This window comes from Typopeltis vanoorti, chromosome 17 (assembly GCF_054136105.1).
Source record: "Typopeltis vanoorti isolate ZY-2024b chromosome 17, IOZ_Tvanoo_1.0, whole genome shotgun sequence".
NCBI lineage: Eukaryota > Metazoa > Arthropoda > Arachnida > Uropygi > Thelyphonidae > Typopeltis > Typopeltis vanoorti.
In genome coordinates, this window is record NC_143565.1 from 30,153,287 (window position 1) to 30,177,951 (window position 24,665).

The 24,665-nt window shown below is 35.7% G+C and overlaps 1 protein-coding gene across 3 annotated transcripts in view; it reads left to right on the forward strand.

Annotated features, from left to right (window-relative positions):
• LOC150097258 (uncharacterized) overlaps positions 1–24,665 on the forward strand; it is a 195,583-nt gene that overhangs the window by 63,895 nt on the left and 107,023 nt on the right. For all 3 annotated transcript variants that reach the window (XM_090407101.1, XM_090407100.1, XM_090407102.1), the window contains exon 6: positions 8,745–8,838. In XM_090407101.1, the coding sequence (XP_090263227.1) occupies positions 8,745–8,838 (94 nt within the window). The remainder of the gene's footprint in view (positions 1–8,744; positions 8,839–24,665) is intronic.

The following is a 24,665-nucleotide window of genomic DNA, read 5'->3' on the forward strand; positions in this document are numbered from 1 at the left end:
TGGCCTGAGCTTTATATATTTCATAACTCCTCTCACTCTTCTTCTCACAATATTCTTTCCACATCTTCTTGTGGATCTCTTGCCTAATAGGGTTACACATCCATTCCCAACATATTTATTCTTCCAGCACTAGGGATTCATTCAGATACTATCTCATTTAAGCATTTTTCAAAGATTCCCATGCATTGCTGACATTTTTCCCATTCAGTAACTGATACCATGGGACCGAAGATAGTATTCTCTTAAGTCTCATAATTTCCAACTTTGTAGTTCAGCATATAACCTGTTTATATCAGTACAATTAGGTACTTCCCAAGAAAGCACAGTATGATCACTATCACCAAGTGGTGATAAAATAGCCATATTCTTAACAGAGACCCCATCTGACACTGTGAGCAAATCCAACACTCTTTGACCTCAAGTTCCTTCTTTTACATGCTGCTTGAGAAAGTTGTCTCACAACAATTCAATAAATTCCTCTTCTTTCTTATCATGAGATTTCTCTTCTACCCAATCAATGTTTGGAAAATTAAAATCACCCATAATGATCACTCGTTTGGTACCCTTAAGGCTAAATTGGCGATGCATTTCTTTGTCCCCTACAAATGAGCCTTCAAATCTGTAGCAACATCTCACCATATATTTCATTCTGTTAACCTCCACTTCACACCAGATAGACTCAAATTCACTGCTACATGGGACATTGTTACCATCATTGTTTTCTTGTATTTCTACCCTAACTGGACTTAAGTCATCTGATATCATTAGTATTACATCTTCTCCTCTCCTATCTCTTCTCTCATTCCTAAAAATTATTTACCCATTACCCTCGATCCCAGTTACCATATCTGATTCTGAGCTAGGTTTCACTAATGCCAACAATCTTAGGCCACATGGTATTCAATAAAGCAATGAACTCAAACCCGTTTGTTTCTGATGCTCCTGGCATTTGTGTATAGACATAATAAATTACCACCTAGCCTATTCTTATAATTAGATATGCTATCTGTTTGGTCTTGTTCTAGAATTTTCTCTTTTACCTCCCCAGACATACTCGAAATGTCTGAATCCAAAGCATATTTTTCCATCCCTTCATCACATACAATTTCCCATTCCTCCCTTGATGATTTACTTTCCCTGACTATCTGCATTAGGTCTCATACCAAGAAGTAATTTTTCCAGGCTCCTGATGCCAAGTGAATTCAAGTGCAAGCCATCCCTCTTATATAAGTCTTTTCTGCCATCAAACTTATTCCACACATCTAAAAACTCGCATACATTCTTCTACATAGTCTGTGAGTGAAATCATTTACTATCATCACCCTCCTCCTTAACTGTCATATCTGGGTAGCAATCCTGCAATTTTTACTCTCTCACATTTCTTTCTTGCTTCTTCCAACAAACCTTTCATATTTTCTTTCATACTATATTTGTCCCTACTTAAATTATTAGTACCTACCAGAACTAACATCTCTTTTACCTTTCTTTTTTGTTTTTCAATTACGTTTGTCATATTTTTAATTTTTGTCCCTGGGAAACTAGAAGTGGTGACTCCCTCGTCAAGCACAAATTTTAAGATTGAGTCACAATACCATATCACCTCTTCTTTCTAAGAGTTTAACTGTGACTTGTCTTGTTATTAATATTATGATTACCAAGTTCAGTATACTTTCCTGCCTGTTCTTGTTCTGATCCTTTTTCTTATCCTGTCTAAGTTTAGTCAAACTTTTTTCCACCTTTTCCAATTCTCTGGTCAATTTCTAAATAATTTCTTTTAATTGAGATATTTCTGATGTCAGCTTCTTCAGATAAATTATCATCATCATCATCACTGCAGCATCACTTTTGTTCATCAGGACAAACGCTCTCCTCAGTAGTAACAACTTGAGCTTTAGACACTGCCCTGACGTGATGAGTTTTCGGCAGCATTTTTAAGAGTAGTAAAAACTAATAATATTTCTGCAATTATGCTATAAAATGCTGTAGCACAATAATTCACTAAAAAACTACAATAATATACTTAACCCATTAAGGACTGAATTATTTTCTGTCTTTAAAATTCTTACCACTGACCAAATTGTGTTAATTGATGTTACTGGAGTGGGAATATACTTTTTTTTTTTATATCTCGCATGTCAGATTTATGAAATATGGCATGTAACCATATGGTTATGCTAGTCCTTTATATGAGTAAAATAAGAAAATGTTTATTATTTTTACTTACAGCTTACAAACAAATTACAAACATATCAACATATTTTAAAATAGAAAAAAATACAAATTTCAACCTCCATGGACATTTAAAAAACTATGGTGAATGATAACATCCCACACAAAGTCTCACATCACATTTTCTACATTGTGTACATCCCACAGATTTACAGAATTCTCCTGCACATCATCTTCTCTTGTTTCCTGCACATTTCAACAAAATGGTCCATTCGATCATATTTAATATTAGACATCACACGACCACCAGTTTTGGAGGTTGACAGGCGCCCTCCTCCCTTCGGAGGTTTCTGATGGCGAGTGTGGTACATCTGTACAATCTCTCGGCGAAAGTTGAGCTGGGATATGTCCGATCCTGTTTCCTTCATTATTATCCATGCATTGTTGATGCAGACATCAAGCAACCAGGTGAATATGCACCACCGCCATTTTTTCCTTCGGATGCCAATTCTGTATGTGCCAATATTAGCATCCATTTAATCCATTCCACCCACATATTTGTTGTATTTGGCTATGACATTCGGCCTAGGAATTTTCACTCTCTTCTTGGCTGCTTGTGAATAGCGATCAGCCATGGTTAGAGGAGATGTACCACGATCATTCGAAGAAACTCTCACTAGTGAGTTGTCCATCCATCTAGGAATAATTATGTTTTCATCCCTGCTGTATACATATTCATATATCCTCTTTCTTTCTTTTTCATAGTCTCTGGCTTACTTAGAGGACAGTATGGTTCCAGTCCCTCTATAGCCACACTCCTTCAGATGTACCTGGTTCATGCTGGTGAATAAGTTGTCGAAGTACAATCTGTATGGAAGTTGTCTCTTATCATCTGGCAAATCATCAGTCATTTGTAACATTGGAGCAACTGCTTTACTACACTTCACCTCATAGTCACGATTGGCATTGGGGATAGAACCCTGATAGACCTCAAAGTTTACTAAGTATCTGTTCTTTTTATTCAGGCACCAAACTTTTTAACCAAAATGTATCAGTTTACCTCTTATGAATTGTTTGCAGCCATGCTGCCCGTAATACTCAATCATGCTTTCATCATAGTTCATTTCATGCTGTGGTTTGAAATTATGCACAAAACATGATTTTATCTTGGAAGTTATTTTACACTTGGTTAGACTATAATAAATTTAGTTTAATCCTTTATCCAAGTGTAGACAAACAAAGTTTGTACATGAAAATATCTTCAAGACTGAGGCAAGGAGATAGACAAGGAGAGATGAGAGCTTTGTCCACTTTTGCTATAAGTTGCCAACAGATAGACCACCTTGCCTCAGTCCTGAAGATATTTTCAGGCACAAACTTTGTTTGCCTAGACTTGGATAAAGGATTAAACTAAATTTATTATGATTTTATGTTGTTCATGAGAGGCCTAAGTTTACTCATTTTGTCTGCCTCATCTAGTTTACTGTTATCAGCACAATGCAAAAATCACATGATTTGTATAAATCGGTCTCTTCTCATTGCATTATAAACTATATTATTCCTCATGTCATCGCACGAATCCCAGTAACACTTTTTTCCTGGTAAGTTATTGTAACCAGAGAGAATTAGTATCCCCAAGAAACACTTCATATCTTCTGCTGTTATGTCTGGACATGGACAATTTTTCCAGGTAGCATATTTATTCGATTCAGTCACTAATAAATCAGTAATGTCTTCATCAATAAACATTTCAAATAACTCAGTGCATGTCTTATTTCTATAGACACTGAAATCAGACGAGTTGGAAACACTGGACTCGTCTGTAGTATGTCGTCATGTGACCAACTATGCACTTTCTGTCACTTAGACCCTTTTTCAGTTTCACTGGTTTCCTATTTTCATCTTCATTATCTCTATCCTCTGTATCCTGATTTCCAATTCTATGACCATCTGCTAGAACTGCTTCAGCAGCATCCCGTAGCTGTCTTCTCGTTAGGTTTTCGATGAGACCACCTTCACCTTCATCAGCTGAATCTTCATCAGCTGAATCTTCATCAGACTCATCGTGTACTTCTGGGGGCTCTATATATACTTCAGTGAGGTCAAGATCATCTTCAAGAATATCTAGTATTTCTTTCACAGACAAGCTGAAAGGAGAATAGTTAATTGAAATTACACAGAAATATTTCATAAAGTAAAAATGACTACATAGAAGACTAGTGTGACCAAATGGTAACATTACATTATAACCTACTTTTAACATATAATTATTATATATAAACGTGTGGATAGGCTTATGTGTTTGTCACACATGTTGAATTGGATTTAAACGGTATTGATACGAACACAGATTGGTAAGAAAATAACTATTTATTAACTTAAAAGCTAATATTTCACTGGTATTATATCTAGCATCTTCATAGCACTCAAACAAAGTTTGTTACAAATGCTAGACAACCACAATTCGGTATAACAGTGGGGCTAGTATAAGTAATGTTGTATAAGTAAAGTTGTGCAACACAAGACTGAAGTCCTAATACGGCAGCATCTAAGTTATAAAAAATAAAAAAATAAAAACAGTAGTCCAAAGTTTTGAAAAAAAATATAGTAATCCTTGAAAAATAGTAGTCCAAAGTTTTAAAAAAATAAAATAAAAATAAATATTAATTTGGTCTTAGGATGACTGTCTCCCAAATCTTTGGTTGATTTACAAAAGCCATACTTGTTAAGGTTTGGAGTATGTTTTAAGGCTTCTGTTGATTCCAGGAACAATCCCTCTGACTTGTAGAAGCTTCTGTGCAGTACTTTTGTTTTTTTCCAATTGATCCTGTGTGCTGGGGTATCCAAAGCATGGTCTGCCAGACCCAACTTGCCATAACGAAAGTGCTGGATATATTTTTTGTGTTCACTGAGGCGAATGTCCACAGTACTTCCTGTCTGTCCGTAGCAGGCTCGATGACAAGAACAAGGCATTTCACAGACTCCTGGATGTGATAAAGAAGTGAATCTGTCCTTAGGTGAACGGATGAGAGTTGCCAATTTCGCATAAGGTTTAAATACAGTGCGCAGCTGATGTTTATTAAGCACCCTAGACATCTTTTCAGATGTGCCTTTAATGTACGGGATGGTGATAGTAGGGGGGGGGGGGAATTTCTGGGTGGCATTTAGTATTTTATCTATCTTATGGGGATTATAGCCATTGGTTAGGAAGGTGTGGCACAGGTGAGAAAGTTCAGCAGTGAGAGCAATGTCATTGGAACAGATTGCTCTAGCTCTATGGGTTAGTGTTTTTAAGATTCCATATTGTTGAGAAGGGTGATGGTGTGATTGTTTGTGTAAATATCTCCCTGTATGTGTGGGTTTTCTATAAACAGAAAATGATAAGGAACATTCTGGAAGACGTGTGATCAGTGTGTCCAGGAAGGGCAGGCAGTCATTGGCTTCTAGTTCCATTGTAAAGTGGATTTTAGGGTGCTGGCTATTTAGATGCACTGAAAATGTATTTAATGTGTCTGGGACATGTGGCCAAATAGCAAACACAGCATCAACATAGCATAGCCAGAGACTAGGTTTGAGAGTGGCTGTGTTGATAGCTAGCTTTTCCAGATGTTCTCTGTAGAAGTTGGCTAAGGGGGAGAAAGGGGGGGATCCCATAGCTGTCCCATCTAATTGTTTGTATATTTTCCCTTTCCATGTAAAATAACCTGCCTGTACTGTGAATTTAAATAGCTGAAATATATCAGCAGGAAATTGTGAATTTAGTAAGTTAAGTGTTTCAGTCAATGGTACATTAGTGAATAATCAAAACTCGCCATTAGGTCTGAACTATTTAAGGTACGGTTTTCTAAAATACTTTTTAGGTGTGTAGAATTTTTAACAAAAGAAGGAGAATTGTTTGTGCAAGTGGCTAGTAGTTTGGCTAAATGTTTAGCTAGTTTATATGTAGGACTGTTTATACTATCTACAATAGGGTGTAAAGGTGTACCTTGTTTGTGGATTTTTGGAGCTCCATATATTCTGGGTGTTTTAATGTGAAAGTTTGTTGACTGTTTCTTTTAGCCAGGAAGTGACTTTGTTCAATAGCTTGCACACCTTATTCTTTTGTGAGTTGGTGGGATCTCGATCTATAATTTGATATGTTGACTGGTCTTGGAGAAGTGTGTGCTTACATAGTCTGTTGTATCTATTACTACAGTTGTGTTTCCTTTGTCTGATTTGGTTATTGTAATGTGGTTATTGTTGCGTAGCTCTTTTAGAGCCATTATTTCTTTCTGTGGGATATTATTTTTGGTCGACTTAGAATGGATTAGGATATTGGCCATGTCTAACCTAATATTATTGGCTATTGCTGGTGGCAGGTCGTATATTCCACGTTCAACGGAAGCCATTATTTTGGTTTTTGGAACTTCTTTAGGAGTAACGGCAAAATTGTGTCCAAGACTTAATGCACTCGTGGCTTCTTTAGTTAAGGTTAAAGATGATAAGTTCACAACGACCATCGTGATGTAATTGTGGCTGCTGCATAGCACTGCGTTGTTGGAGGAATTCAAATTTCTTCTGGTGCCGGTTTTTAACTTTAGCAAATTCTTTATTGACTGTAGAGTCAGAGATTCTCTCCAGGATATCCCATAGCTCTGGGTTCAAAATGTCAGATAGTATATCATGTAGTGCACTGATGAATGAATTTATTTTTGAAAGTTCTCGGCGAGTAACATATATCTGTTCCCGTAATAGTGCTAAACTCACTCGTTTATAAATACGTTGGGCTTTGGCCGAGTGAAACTTGTTCTTAATTTTTATATAGTTTGGTATCAAATTGGTATCTCGGCATCTTTTTAAGAAGGCTAACCTGTTCAGTTGCCGTGCCAATTTTACTTTCCATATTATACTTTTTTTTCTTTTTTTTAAACTTAGATGGCGCCGTATTAGGACTTTAGTCTTGTGTTGCACGCTGCAATTACTTATACTAGCCCTACTGTTACACCGAATTGTGGTTGTCTAGCATTTGTAACAAACTTTGTTTGTGTGCTCTGAAGATGCTGTATATAATACCAATAAAATATTAGCTTTTAAGTAAATAAATAGTTATTTTCTTATCAATCTGTGTTCGTATCAATACCGTTTAAATCCAATTCAACATATTATATATAAAGTTTTTAAAAATATTACTAATATAATCAATATATTACTCTTCTTTAATGTTTTTTCAATATGAATATTTTGATAGAAGTGTTTCAGAGCAAGTTATGAAGCAAGAAGCTAGGCTTACCTCTTCTTATATGCCATTTTAGATTCACAAATTCCATGCACTGTTTTATTTCATCTACCACAAGATGTCATAAAAGGCTAGATCAGATACTCTATCTATTGTTAATAGTTTGAACTATTATCAAACCTGAAAGTATAAAACATTTATTGATTTTAGATTATTTGGCTACAGAGAATAAAAAATGTAAATCATTGTATGCTGTGACCACTTGGGTTAATCCTTAATGGGTTAAAATGCACCACCATTAAACCTAAGGAAACAGTTAATAAATCAATAAAATTGCAGATCTTTCAGGAGCTTTCTAACAGCACTTCTTTTCACCAGATCCATTAAAGTAATTAAAAAATTTTGTGCAAAAATTCTATATCAGAGGATTACTTAATGAAAGCATGACAAAACTTGTTTCCCTGGTGTGAAAATTAATGACATTCCTGTTATTAATCTGTCCAGATGCAAAGAAGGTAAGGTGAAAGATGTAATTATTTTAGCTAGCACTAATGACCTGAGAGACGAGAAGTATTGTATGGAGTGGAGGAGATGTGAAGGATTTATTGGAAGAATGAAAAAGAACTAGAGGGTTAGGATTATAAGTTTCCTGCCACACTGTGATAGAGGTGAACTGAGGAGGGGGGGGGACATTGATAGTAAATGAATCAATGCATAGGTTGTGCAGAAGAAATGATGTAGAGTTTGTTGACCTATGAGTTGAATTTGGTGGAAGGATTTATATAATGTTGATGGACTCCTGATGGATTTGGAATCAGATGTCTAGAGAGAAAGCTTTGTTCACTGAGAGTGTTTTGAAGCTCAAATGCAGGAAAACCAGAGGAGCAGTTAGGGTGGATTCATGTGAGTGAGGTGTAGGCACTTATGAGGTGAGGTTTTTCTTTTTTTTTCAAAAAAAATTACTCAAAACACACACATCTTTTAATTTTAACAAAAATCCCACTACAGGTATTAGACTTTAATTTCTTATTATTTTGGGTAGGAAAACCGACATCCTTTAATATTGTATTTAAATTATCTCCTAAACATATTAAAATATTATTCCATAGCAGATATAATCTTAGCCTGTCAGAGTTGCATATTTAATGTTTTAGTTGGATTCTTTATATCTTGTATTTTTAAATTTACTGGAGATAGCTTTTCTAAATTCTATAAGTAGCTGAATCCTTTTTACCTAATTTACCAATCTTTTGAAGATAATCTTATTATCTAATAGTACCAAATTACCAGGAGTAAGACTCTGTACATACATCTATACTATCCGGTATGTATCTTTTAACCATGCATTTGGTATTTACAGAAAAAAGTGATGATGATTTTCTGTTTGGTGGATATATCCCTTCTTCTGCTAGTGCTGAAAAGAAGGCGTCAACTCCTCGGAGACGATCTGTCAGGTATGAGTTCAATTATTTCAAATATACTTAAACTAAGTTTACCATTTACTTGAAAGCTTGTGTGCTTGTTTAGTACAACACATGAGCTACAGTGAGTGTAAGACATGATTCAAATTCTCTCTTACCTTCCAGTTTTCAAGCTTTTGATCCTTTAGCGATCTCAAATTTTTAGTTTTTCAAAGTATTTTTTAAAGTTTTAAACTGTTAAAAGGTCACCTTTATACTCCTTAGACCAGAGTATGTTTAGTAATTTAATATTTCCATGCAGGTTTCAATGAAAAGTTCAGTACAACATGTGATTGCTTGGTCAGCGGTTTATTATAGTGCAGGCTAAATTTCCCAATTAAATTGCCTTTCTAATTCATTCACCATCCACATTGTCCTTGCCACAGTTTTTGACTGGTTCTGAAATGTAGCTTTCTAAAAAATAGTTGTCGAATCTGCTGTTTGAGTGCCTTCCTTCTTTGAAGGTGTTTATCCACCATCAGGTATTGCTTTCATCCAGCTAATCTCTTCCCATAAAAAACAAGATGAGATTGAATGAAAGCAGTGTCTGGTGGATAAATAGAATCAGAGGTGGGTAGCATTCCAATGACAGATTCAACAATGAAATTGTTGAATCTGTCATTGGAATGCTGTCAATTGAATCACTTATCCAGTAAATTACAGAATTTACTGGATAAGTGTAGAAGTGCTGATATGTGAAACATTTAATTATTTGAGTTGAGGTGAGGAGGATTAGATTAATACAGGAGGGGGATTATTATTATGTAGACAACTCCATGGAGTCCATAGACTCTTCGAAAGAGAGAGGCTCTAAATGTTATGCCAAGCACTTCATATATATGGGCAGTATCTATCATACTTTGCTTTGAACTCATTTGCATGTGGCACCTATACCAGACTCTGGCAACCTATTCCACTCATTTACCACTCTTCAGGCAAAAACTCTAGTCTTCACACCCTTATTAACCACACTCTTTCTCAATTTCCAGGGATGATCTCTTAGTTTTCCACCCCTACCTTTCACAGAACTATTCTGAAAAATTTCCTTTGTATCAGTCCTGTAAAAATCTTTCAGTAATTTGTATGTCTATCATACACTTCTTTCACACCCAACAACCAATTTCTCTAACGTCATAAAGTGATGATTATACATAAAATGGAAGGAGAAACTTTCACACTTTTATACAACTTTCAGGGATGAAAGTTGCATAAATGTGTGGACAACTGAGGGAATCACAGATTTTTTACATAGCAGTGAGTGAGTTGGATATGTTTGCTGAAGTTTGTTTTTAGTTTGAAGAATGGGATGCTTTTTATTGTAAAGAATGTGAATAATTTCAAAGTACAGTATGTTTGCTAGTTAAGTGATGTCTCTCATAATGAGTGTATTATGAACTCGTAATTTGTTGATAATCAACAAACAGACTTCTCTTAGTTGATTATGAATGTCACATGGATTTTTCCTTTAATACTAATTTGTTGATTTTAACCAATACCAGTATGCGATTAATTTCCATACTTCTTCACAACTATGTTTTAGGATAGTTCATAAGTTCCCAAGATTATTAATCAACATTGCTTATGGACTATCAAAAAATGCCACTACTTATTCATTTAGATCACTCTTTCCTATATACATCAAACACCACACTAATTATTCTTAAACAAGACCTCATGGAGTCAAAACTCATCTAGGTGGTCCTTTTATCTCACACACATCTCATCATACCGCGTCTTAAACACATTCAGACTCCTTGCAGACACCACACTCTCAGGCAAGGCATTCCAATCGCTCACAACTCTGCACGAAAAAAACCTGCCTCTCACACCCTCTTTATACAGTTTCCAGGTATGACCTCTGGTTCTCCCCTGATCTCCCACTATTCTCTGTAGAACTTCTCCACCATTGATCCTATAACAACCCCTTACCAACTTGTAGGTCTCTATCATATCTCCCCTCTTCCTTCTCTCCACTAGACTCTGCAAATTACATCTTTTCAATCTTTCCTCATACTTGACATTCCAGAGGTCAGAAACTACCTTAGTCAGTCGCCTTTGCACCCTTTCCAACATCTCTTCATCCTTCTGAAAACCAGGTGACCAAATCTGGGCACAATAGTCCATGTGTGGCCTAATCAAAGCCTTATACAATGGAACAAGAATCTCCCTACTTCTACACGTCAGTGTCCTCCGCATCATTCCCAGAAGTCTTTGTGTTGTCTTCATAATTTTGGCGATGTGGCCCCTAAATTTTAGAACCTTATCCACTATCACCCCTAGATCTCTTATTTCCTCAACTTCCAACAATATATTCTCACCAAGCATAAATTCTGCATCCCATCTTTGTTTTCCAAATTTTAAAACCTTACATTTTGCAACATTGAACTCGCATCCCCATTTGCTTGCCCAATCACTCAATTTATTCAAGTCTTCTTGCAAGAAGACTTGAATAAATTGAGTGATTGCAAGATGTTGTGGCCTTGCAAGTCTTCTTGCAAGGCCACAACATCTTCACTACTCTTTATGGTTCATCCCAACTTTGCATCATCTGCAAACAACTGAATATCTCCATCCAAATCTTCGCCAATATCATTAATATACAAGTTAAATAGTAATGGCTCTAAAACAGATCCCTGAGGCACTCCACTAGTGACTTTCCTTTTCCTGGATATTGCACCCCCATACACAACTTGTTGATACCTATCAGATAGCCAGTCTCCAATCCAATGCACTAATCTAATATCCAACCCCATCTGCTCTAGTTTGACTGTCAACTTATCATGAGGTACTCTATCAAAAGCTTTTGCGAAATCCAAGTATATTACTGTGTATCCTTCTCCTCTGTCCAAGGAAGCAGTCACTTTATTGTAATAAGTAAGTAGATTACTAAAACATGACCTCCTTTTAGCAAATCCATGCTGTCCATCAAAGATTATACCATTGTTGTCAACCCAACTCTGGATCCTAGTTCTCACAAGTTTCTCCAACAACTTAACCACAACACCTGACACACAGATAGGCCTATAGTTTGATGCTTGAGTTCGATCACCTCCTTTATGAAGTGGCACAATCTTGCCCTCCTTCCACTCTTTAGGGACTTGACCAAGTGCAAGACTCGTATTAAAAAAATATGTCAAGGCAGGTGTCAACTCTCTGGCACATTCCTTCAGAATACACGGTGATATATTATCAAGTCCCACAGCCTTATTTACATCTAGTTTACTCAACTCCCCAAACACCTCTTGCTCACTTACAGTCAGTCTCTCCTCCCCATCATCAACTGCTCTTAATCTCTCCATGAAGTCACATTCACAAGATTGAAAGATCTTTATGAACTCCCCATTAAGTATCTCCACCACCCATTCTGCCATTATATACCATTTTATATAGTCTTTATGCAATGTCATCCTTCCATAATCATTCTTTCTTTTGCTGGCTACATATCGAAAGAACTCCCTAGGATTCTTTTTGGCTTCATTAGCTAATTGCTGTTCATACTTCTCTTTAGCTACTCTCACCAACCAAGTCACTCTCCTTGCCTGGTCTTTGTAGACCTCATGAAATTGGTTACTTCCACTTCTCTTATGCTGCCTCCACAATGCCCTTTTTCTCTGTATTGCATGCTTAATCTCTTTATTCATCCATCTCACACCTACCTTATTTAACCTTCTCACCCATGGTATACATTTAGACATTGCATCTACTAAATATTTTTTGAAAATCCCCCAAGCTGCATTGATCTCTTTTCCAGCTAACTCCTCATTCCATTCTACACCTGCAAGCTGTCACCTGAGCTCTTCATAATCACCCCCCTTGTAGTTCCACATATACCCTTTTTTCACAGGGGTCCTTGCACTGCTGGCAACCACCCAAGTAATCACCTCATGGTCACTTTCACCAATTGGTGGATGATTTGATACCTCATTGATAATTACATCCTCCGATGAGATGACCAAATCCAAGACCCTTAACCTCCCTACCGGCTAGGACGTCTATAGACATCCAAGTAAATCTGGATATGTTTCAGCCTACCTGTTTGAAGAACCTGGATAAGAAGTGCAATTTGACTATCATGTCCATTAGAAGGTGTGATAAACCCTCACGCTGAAGAGAACAGTTAATCGGATTATCTCCCATTCGTAGCTGCCTCTCAGTTGCCTATAACAAGAAACGGACTTTCTTGTTCCATGCTGGTTAACTGGATTTTAGTTATATATGATAGAATAAAATAGAGAAATTATTTATATTTTTGTTTTCTCTTTTTATTGTACAATACAATTTTAATTTCTGGACAAAATAAAGGTCTTGCATAATTTCTTCACTTAAATATTGCCTTACCTTAGAGAACCAATTTAATTTTTTATTTTTTTGCGCTAATTTTTTTCTAATCGCTTACTAGACAAAAGATTTTTCTTTGTTCTCGAAGAAATTAATTCACGATAATTATTTGAAATATTCTTTTAAAAAAAGAAAAGAAAACCGGCTGCCGACGTTCCAGATTATATTATTTTTATTTTTGTACAAAACCATCGAAATCGAATAATACTTCACACATTTCCTTTAGGACACGCTTGAGCAACTTTGCTTTATAGAGAATAATATGAAATTCTTTAATCATATTACTAAATTTTTTCTTCATGTTGTATAGTAATCTGTACTTTCACTTTCTTGGTTTCCTTGTATAATTGGTCATTACAAAATGAAATTAACAGTTATGATTTAAATTTATATTTTCTGCATAATTCAGATATTTTTTCTCCAATTTTTAAAGTAAGCAATACATTTGCTTATTTTTATCATTCAAAATATGTATATCAAATGTGAAATTTCATTTCCATATTTTTACAATAGAATTGAATTTTATTTCGCCTCTGATAGTTTAACCCCCCCCCCATTGCATTACTATCACACCCGAAAACTGTTATGAAACATAGGTACAGTTTTTATTTAATTCGTTATTTTTCTCTAGTAATTGTTCCACATAACTTTAATTTTTCGATACTGAAACTATGTGGCAATTATTATAAATTAGCAAATTTTCACGGGAACATTTTCACCTTGCCAACACTCAACATTGATGTGATATGGGTTCCAAATTTCTTGTTTCGGAGATATATATATATATATATATATATATATATTACAAAGTTTTGTAATAAAAATTTCTGCTACAATGAAGTTTGGCAGAATCAACAATATTATTACTACCTTATTTCTGTTTCTCGTGTGGGAGAAAAACGGTAAAATATCACTCTTATAATTATATGAGATGTTATAATGGCAAAAATAGTAAAAAAAAGTCATTTGCACTTTCTCTTCAAAACACAAAGAAAGAACATTGTAAATTCAGCCAGTGGAAAAGAAAATACTACATGTTTTTCTCCTCTTATCTGATTGTTTTTCTTGTAGTACAAAGAAGAAAGCACTGCATATAACATGAAGTCTGCAGGAGGGAAAAAATCTGGAAATTGGTTACATTATAGCGAATAGAGAAATCATTCAGAAAAAATTTCACGTGAGATTCTAATCTCAGCAGACATAACATTTTCTTCTAGATTACATATCTAAAGTAACTGAAACTTTGCTAATATTTTACACTAAAATGAATGGCTATGTTCCCCAAGTGATTTACTTTTGTAACAGCTGTCTTGCGAACAATTTATGAAATAAATTATCTGAAATATCCGCAGATTGATTAGGTCTATATCCCCCCCCCCCCAAAAAAAAGAAGATTATGAAACGCATATGCACCTTTTCTTTGAAAATAATTCAAATCCTCTTTTTCAAGATAATTGTATGATTTAATTTCTAATTTTATAATATAAGTGAAACTGATCATTATAAATTAAGCAATTATTTTGGCATAAATAATGTATAAGCATGTAAACGAAATATCAGTATTTCTGTTAGGATATAGGTAATCAACAATCGAAAAGGAAACAGGACATTCTTGACATATTCTGCGCTACAGCCTGAGGCACTTTAGTGTTCTCCCCTTTCTTCTCAATAGCACTGAGAGTAATAAGCCTTCAACGTTTCCTCCAGCTAAGAGGATATTACCTCTTAGCTGGAGGAAAGTATTTACAAGTATTTACAAGACGTAGATTATTTCAGAAATAGCTTCCAGCAGCAGAAGAAGTAATATTTAGATTTTTTTTTAAAGAAAAACAAACACAAATAATACTACTGAACATTCTTTTGTGTGGTATGCATATAAACAATTTTGCATGGTGAAAATATAACATATTATTTCTAAAATTTCACATAATTTCAGCGGACAGTAGAACAGCTGGTTTTAGATTGCAAATAAATAGAACAGATTTAGAAGCTTCACGATACAATCTGATTGCCGTATATCTATTGTCAAAATGGTAAAATGAAGTAATTGATTTTGAACTGTCTAGAAAAGCTTTCAAACCTGTATAGAAATTTAGAGTAGTTATGCAATTGAGTTCCAGGAGAGAATAGGGGGGGGGGCATTAGAAAATCTTCAAAATGAGCAAAAATGTTGAATCATTCCGTATATGATATTTTTCACATTATATTTTCAACATATCTACGAGGTTATGCACTAGATATTATCATAATATGCATAATACAAATAAATAAATAAATGATGAAGGCGAAGAATCACTGCTAAAATATCATTGGATATAAATTTTTGATACTAAAAAGACACGATCGGAAACTGAGTAATGCAATTTAGCATTTTAACATTTTTTTTTTATTTTGTCTTTATGAATAACAAAAAATCGTATCTAAATCTGAAATGTGATGATCCATATAATGCTATTTGGCTAGAAACGAAAGAAAATGGACATATTTATTTCAATAAATATTATTTAAAAATATAAATATTTGACATAATATTTTCAAAGCAAACATTTGAAAATTCTGAAATTCTAAAAAAAAATTATTCAATTATTATGGGATTTAGCCGACCAAATTGTATTCTTATTGGTTAAACCAAAATATAGAATGATGGTACAACATAACAAAATTCCCGGTTAAACAAAGCCCCGTTGTTTTCACCAGGGAACCAGGGTGAACAGCGAAAAGTCAGCTACTGGAACAAATCTGAAAATAAACCCCAACTCAACATCACCAGAGTTAAAGATCGGTACTATCAACGTAAGAAGCCTGAATGGCAAAGAAATGGAGCTAGCTGAGGAATTAGATAAGTACCAGATCGACATAATAGGGGTGACTGAAACAAAAAAGACCAAAACTGGTGAGAACTTTCTGAGCAATAAATACAAAATGTTATATTCAGGCAATGACAATCAAGGAAAAGAAGGAGTAGCCATAATATTCAACACAAAATACGAGGCTAATCTTCTTGAATGGCAGTCAGTCTCAAGTAGAGTAATGTGGGCAAATATGAGAATAGGGAACTGGACAATGAGACTTATTTGTGCCTATGGTCCCATAGAAGGTTCTACTAAGGTAGAAGTGGAGGCATTTTTTGAGGCTTTAGAAAAAGCAACTGACACAATGAAAAAGGAAAAGTTGGTCCTTTTTGGGGATCTAAATAGCAGAGTAGGAAATAATTGTGAGACATACAAAAATATTTTGGGAAAATTTGGAGAAAAGAGCAAAGCTAATAATAATGGCAAATATCTGTTGGATTTCTGCTCAGGACATGGACTGGTTATTACTAACACCATGTTCCAACATAAAAATGTGCACAAATTCACATGGAGAGAAGAGGCAAGGAATAAGAAAAGTCTCATTGACTATGTTATTGTTGATAGTGATGTTTTCTCCCTGGTGCAGGACACCAGAGTGTACAGAGGATTTGAAATTGGAAGTGATCACTATTTAGTCTTGAGCAGGATAAAATTGAATTTCATATTGAAAAGAATAACATGTAAGAAAGTTTTAAAGCGAATAAAAGTTGAGCAGCTCTCAGATGTGAACTGTTGACTAAAATACACAAAGATTATTGAAGAAAAAATGAAAACATTTGAGAACAGGAATCAAACCTTGGAGATTCAGTGGCAAACTCTGAAGAAAACATTGATTGATTCTGCCAGAGAGACATGTGTTGAGGTTGTCTGTAAGGATAAAAAAATCAGAATTCCCTGGTGGACACAGGAAGTTAAAGAGGCAGTGAAGGAAAAGAAGAAAGCATACCAAAAGTTCCTGTCAAATAAGTCAGCTTGTGCTCTTAGAGAATATAGAGACAAATGCAAGAATGCTAAACACTGTGTAAAACTAGCTAAACAAAAGTCATGGGAGGACTTTGGCAAGAATATAGAAAATAAATACCAAGAAGGTGGCAAAATATTCTGGAGGTTGTTGAAGAAGCTTAGGAATGGAGGAAAGAGTGCTGTAAAAGGAATTAGAGATGATAAAGGTGAAATGAAAACGGGAGAAAAAGATATCCTTGAAGTATGGAGTAATTACTTTGAAAATTTGCTAAATGAAACAAGCAGTGATGAGAGCACAGTGGTAAAAAACACTGACCAGGCATGCAGTCTGGAATACATATCCATACTTGAAGTAGAAAAAGCCATCAAAGGCTTGAAATGTGGAAAGGCAGCAGGAGTAGATGATATTCGACCAGAAATGCTGAAGTATGGTGGTATAAGAGTCTTACAGTGGCTGCACTGCATAGTTCAGAAAGCCTGGACAGAGGGACGAATTCCCGATGATTGGAGTAGAGCTCTCATAGTACCCATATATAAAAAGGGAAATAAAACTGCATGTGAGAATTACAGAGGTATTTCCCTACTGAGTGTTCCTGGCAAGATCTATGCAAGTATACTTGAGAAATGGTTGAGAAGAATTGTGGAAGAAAAGCTTGGTGAAGAACAAGCTGGATTCAGGCCAAATAGAGGCTGTCAGGATCAGATCTTCACTTTACGACAAATAGTCGAGAAAGCATGGAAATATAACAAAGATCTGTATTTAAGTTTTGTCGATCTGGAAAAGGCATATGACAAGGTGCCGAGAGAGAAGCTATTCAATACGCTGCAGTTATATGGTGTCAATGGGGCATTATATCAAACATTATATCAAACTTAGTCTTTATTTGAGTTGTAAGTCAGCAGTTAGAATTGAAGGAAGTACAGGAAGATAGTTTGATGTTAAATCTGGTGTGAGACAAGGATGTACATTATCCCCTCTGTTATTCATTATCTATATGGATCACATTATGAAGGAAAGTGGTATTAAACATGATATCAAAATTGGAGATGTTAATGTCAGCTCTTTGCTTTATGCGGATGATGTCATACTTCTAAATAAATCTGCTACAAGTCTGCAAGATTCTGTGACTAAATTGAATAGCTGTTGTAATAGATATGGTGTGAAGGTCAGCAATAAAAAGACAAAGACAATGAAAATAGGCAGAATCGTTGAAAATGTCAACTGTGTTGTGAATGGAGAACCTGTGGAACAAGTAAAACATTTCACCTATTTAGGCACGATTTTTATTGAAGATGGTAAATTAAATATAGAAATAGACAACAGAATCAACAAAGCTGGTATGGTGGGAAGTCAATTGAATAAATTCATATGGAATAAGAGAGAATTAAACATGATATCAAAATTGGAGATGTTAATGTCAGCTCTTTGCTTTATGCGGATGATGTCATACTTCTAAATAAATCTGCTACAAGTCTGCAAGATTCTGTGACTAAATTGAATAGCTGTTGTAATAGATATGGTGTGAAGGTCAGCAATAAAAAGACAAAGACAATGAAAATAGGCAGAATCGTTGAAAATGTCAACTGTGTTGTGAATGGAGAACCTGTGGAACAAGTAAAACATTTCACCTATTTAGGCACGATTTTTATTGAAGATGGTAAATTAAATATAGAAATAGACAACAGAATCAACAAAGCTGGTATGGTGGGAAGTCAATTGAATAAATTCATATGGAATAAGAGAGAAATTAGTCAGAACACTAAATTAGCTGTATACAAGACAGTGTTCAAACCAGTTTTAACTTATGGATCTGAGAGCTGGGTCAGAAGTAAAACACTTGACCAAAGACTAGAGACCGCAGATATGAGAGTCCTGAGAAAGATTATAGGCGTGAACAGATGGCATCAATGGCAATATCATATTAAAAACGAGGATGTTAGGAAAATACTTAACATTGTCAGCATCCAGGAATGTGTTAGCAGAACTAATCTTAGGTGGTATGGTCACTTAAACAGAATGGGCGAAGAAAGATTAGCAAAACAAGTGTTCTCTGCCAGGTTGGCAGCAAAACGACCCAGAGGAAGACCAAGATATAGGTGGATTGATACGGTACAAAGTGCTTTAGACGATAAAAATATAAGATCTGATAATGTTGAAGTCTTGACAAGTAACAGACTGATTTGGAAGAAAATTGTAGATAGGAAATTAATAATGATGTAATTTTTTTCATGTAGTACTATCATATCCTGTAAACCCCTTGAGGGTACATGGCAGGAATTTGATAATGATGATATAAGTAAAGTGAAAGAACAATCAGTGCAACTCTTCCGGTGCACTGATTTGTAGAATAAAATACACCCAATTTACTATCACTAAATAGATTCATTGCTGAAGCTGATCAGTGGTCATTTCAGGATTGATTTTTTTCGCACATGTGAAATTCGTTTCAATTTTTGAGAAGAGATACAATAAATCATTTTAGAGGCAAGATAGGTCAAATAACTTAGGACAGTAAATGAAATTCTAAGCAACACAATAGACGTAAAGACAGGGGGGGGAGGGGACACATAGGTCACTCAGCAACAGTTAATCCACTAATGGCTATGGAATAGTCGTAACGAGATTAACAGTGGAGGAAGGTAATGGCATGATAAAAGGTAGAATGCCAACAAAGTTTTGATCCATGAAAAAAGCTAGGGATTGTTAAATATTTCATCCACACTGGCCGGTTGGGAGGTTAATCCTTGTGTGCCCTCTGTTACATACTGTCTGAGGTAGTTATCCCTCAAAAACTCAAGAAACTCATTTTCTTTACTTCCAGTTGCTATCTCTTCATTCCAGTCTATATTGCCATAATTAAAATCACCCATAATGATCACCCTTTTCTTATTTGCTTAGCTTATTTGACTATACATTTCACTAACACCACCATCCACATTACCAGGTCTATAACAACATCCCACGAAATATTTGATTCTATTCACCTCTATCTCACACCATACTTCCTCAAAACCACCGGCCCCATTTCCCTCTTGTATCTCTACCGTGTATGGACATAACTCTTTCTCTATCATCAATAGCACCCCCCCCCTCCCTTTTTACCCCTTCTATCCTCACAAAACACATCATACCTTTCATCATACCTGCATTGCAAGAATTCTTTTGGAATTCTTGTTATGGCTTCAAGTGTTTAGAAAGTAAAGGTATCAAAATAATACTATGACAAATTTTAATTTAAATGAGTTGTATGAAATTGAGTATATTTCACTCCTTGTAAACATTATTTTTTCTAGACATAATATTTGACAGTTTTACATTAAAAATAAATAAATACTCCCCAACTTAAAAAGCACAGTTTTGGTATGTAATTTTTTAAATGAGAATTGCTGATACGTGATTTCTATAAACTAAACATTCAGAAAGACATTGTTATAAGCATTTTACTCCTGTTTTATAAATAGACAGTGTGCTTTCTTTTCTTGTGGAAATGTTATAGATTGTACAGGCAACATATGTGCTGGAGAAATCTGCATTTTTCAGGGGATAAACCACCTGACCAACACCACTGTATAAGATTATCTGGCTTGCATTTTAGTTATAATGCCTTAATTTAACTGCATCCTAGAGAGAGAGATATTATTATTTGAACTCTCATCATGTCTTTATTTCTTTTGGAATTCTTGTTATGGCTTCAAGTGTTTAGAAAGTAAAGGTATCAAAAGTTCACGATATCTGAATTTTAGTTTTGATTCATTGCACTAATTTTGGATGCAGTATAGCTATATCGATGAAATATAACAAGCATTTGATTCTTATATCAGTGTTATTTCAATGAACACTTCACATTGATGTAATGCAATAGCCCTTAACCACCATACTGACCACGGCATGTATAGTGGTTAAGGGCCATTACATAACTGTAAGGAGACCTTTCCTATTATACGTAAGGAATGCAGATAATCTATTATTAAAGCACTTAAGGAATTGAGCAACGTAGTTAAGGATATAAATTAAATTAAACTTTAATAAATATTTTCCGATATTTCGGCAATGTCACATTGCCATCTTCTAAAGGAACTTACAAAAAGGCACGTGCACGTAGGCACTACAAACACAGTAACTGGGAATGAAGAGCTGAGGCTATTGTTCTCCTAAAAGTCCTGATGGTGCCCTCTAGTGGGCTAAGTAGGTGTTCTTGGCCGTTGGGCTGAAGGTCTGCTGATGTAAGCCTCCCAAATTTAGGGCAGTCGCATACAACCAAATTTGTTGAGGTTTGGAGAATTTCTTAGGGCTGAGGCTGATTCCATAAATAGTCTTTCGTATTTGTATTTGCTACGGTGTATTACTGTAGCTTTCTTCCACCGTATTCTGTGGCGTGTATCCAGAGCGTGGTCCGCAAGACCAGAATGGCTATACTTGTGAAACCGGATGTAGTCCTTGTGTTCAGAAATTCTGATATTCGCTGTCCTGCCCGTTTGGCCAAAGTAAGACAGATTACAACTGCAAGGGACCTGGTATACACCAGGTAGGTCTAGGGGAAGTGGTTGGTCTTTAGTGGAGCGGATAAGGGATGCCAATTTTCTGTAAGGTTTGTAACAGGAGGTCAGGTCATGCTTTTTTAAGATTTTGGTAATCTTTTCCAAGGTGCCTCGGATGTAGGGAATGGTGATGGATTTAGTGTTGTGGAGGGGGGGGGGGATCTGTGGTTTGTACGTTCTAATATTTTTTGGACTTTTTTTGGGGGGTAGCCATTGGCTGAGAAAGTGTTGAGGATGTGATTTAGTTCAGTGTTTAGGGCCAAGTCGTTTGAACAGATTAGTTTGGCCCTGTTGTATAGTGTTTTCACTACTCCATATTGTTGTGTGTGTGGGGGGGGGATTGTTGGTGAATGTATCTGCCTGTATGGGTGGGTTTTCTGTAAACTGAGAAAACCAAGGTTCCATTGGGCTGGCAGGTGACTAGTGTGTCTAGGAAAGGGAGGCTGTTTTTTTCCTCTTTTTCCAGGGTGAATTTGATTCTGGGATGTTGGTTGTTTAAGTGTGTTAAGAAGGAGAGAAGTGTTTCAGAGCCATGTGGCCAAATAGCGAACACATCATCAACGTAGCAAAGCCATATGGTTGGTTTTTGTGGGGCAGAGGCTAAGGCTTTTTCTTCAAAGGTCTCCATAAAGAAATTGGCCAAGGGTGGGGAGAGTGGTGAACCCATGGCTGTCCCCACTATTTGTTTGTAGAATTTTCCTTGCCAAACGAAATAGCCTGAGTTCATTGTGAACTGAAATAAGGCCGAGATATCGGGAGAAAATTTAGCTTGGATTAGCTCTAGAGTTTCCTTAAGTGGGACATTTGTGAATAAAGAGGAGACATCAAAGCTGACCATTATGTCAGTATGTTGGAGTGTAAGGTTTTCTATGCTGGCTTTGAAATGGGCTGAGTTTTTTATGTGTGATGGCGTGGTGTGTTGTGTTTTGTTGCCAGTATAGCGTGTGAGCTCTTTGGCCAAATGTTTAGCTAATTTGTATGTGGGGGAATCAATGCCATTCACTATGGGACGTAATGGCACATTTTCTTTATGTAGTTTTGGGAGTCCGTAAATATGGGGGGGTATAGAGTTAAATGGCTTTAATCTGTTGGTAACTTCTACAGGCCAAGAAGTGACTCTCTTAAGGAGCCTGTGAAGTTTTCTAATTTGAGAGTTGGTGGGATTGTAATTGATGGGGAGGTAAGTAGCCCGATCTAAGAGAAGAGCATTTAGCTTACCTGTGTAGTCCTTTAGGTTAAGGACTACCGTTGCGTTTCCCTTATCTGCTTTGGTGATAACTATTTCTTTATTATTTTTCATTTCCTGTAGAGCTTTATATTCCTTGTTGGATATGTTGGATTTTGGTGGGACTGCTTTGGAAAGGACACAGGCTACTTCCCAGAATGGCTATACTTTCACAAGTATAGCCATTCTGGTCTTGCAGACCACGCTCTGGATACACGCCACAGAATACGATGGAAGAAAGCTACAGTAATACACCGTAGCAAATACGAAAGACTATTTATGGAATCAGCCTCAGCCCTAAGAAATTCTCCAAACCTCAACAAATTTGGTTGTATGCGACTGCCCCAAATTTGGGAGGCTTACATCAGCAGACCTTCAGCCCAACGGCCAAGAACACCTACTTAGCCCGCTAGAGGGCACCATCAGGACTTTTAGGAGAACAATAGCCTCAGCTCTTCATTCCCAGTTACTGTGTTTGTAGTGCCTACGTGCACGTGCCTTTTTTGTAAGTTCCTTTAGAAGATGGCAATGTGACATTGCCGAAATATCGGAAAATATTTATTAAAGTTTAATTTAATTTATATCCTTAACTACGTTGTTCAATTCCTTAAGTGTTTTAATAATGCATAACCAACGTATAAGCTTGTCTACGAGAAGCAGATAATCTACTTGGGTTACTTAGCTCTCTGCCCAATTTTCATCTTCCTGTGACATGTCCCATTATTTGGATACTGAATGAATAAGGATTGTCTGGCAATTTGAGAAATTATATTGTATATTAGGTGAAACTACAATATATATTATAGTACAACATGATCAGATGTCATGCCAGCTGGGAAATTGTCCAATTATACAAGGCTGCACCATTCCCCCATCCCCTTGAATGTAGGAAAAAAAACACACCAAACATTCATTTGACATAACTGATGTTACTAGGACAACAATAAGAAAAAATTCCTTCTGAATATTCTTTTGCAGGCAATAGAATTGGAAAGGGGGGGGGGTATATAATATTTAACATAAACTTCTTGAATAGGAGTCAGTTGCATGTAGAATAAGGTGGAAAATTTTCAAAATACAAAAGTGGACAATGAACCTTATTTTGCCTATGGCCCACAGAAGACAGTAGTATTATGAAAGGGAAGTGGAGGATTTTTTTTTTTTTTTTTTGTTGTTGTTGTTGTCAGAAGAGATGCTTAACATCTATCTCTTCTGACAAAAAAAAAAGAAAAAAAGTTAATTCTTATTGGAGACCTAAACAGCAGAGTAGGAAATAAATCCAAGATATAAACTGTTTGAGGAAAATTTGAATAAGGGTTAAGTACTAGACTACTTATTAACACCAACTTTCAACATGCAAGTAAGCTACATTAAGGTGGAGAGAGGCTAATGACATGACTTCACATCAGTTGCCTTAGTATCCCATAATGTAATACGCATATCCTTACAGACATGTAAAATGTTCTGCATTATGGATGGGCCACCACCCAGACTGGTTTTGACCTTTATTGAGATCTCATCAGTGGAAGCCAGAAGTGATTCCAAAGTTGAAGTAATATATTTTTTTTAATTTTTTTCCATATATGGAAATATGACTTCTGCATTGCTAGGTAGTATATTTGCATTGCATTATAAGATACTAAGGCAGTTGATGTGAAGTCATTAGCCTCTATATACAAGTAGCCCAGTCATGAAGTGATTTCATGTGCAAATTTTGTTTATTTATGCTTGGACAAAGGATGGAACCAAGAACATAATTTCTTGGGATCTTTAATTTATAGTAAAACCAAGCAGAAAAACTTTCAACTGAAAATTTTATTTTTTTGGATGTGAAACAATGATGTATCCATAATATCCCTTATTCTATGATAAACTCTCCCAGATTGAGACCTTTAAGCTCCTAT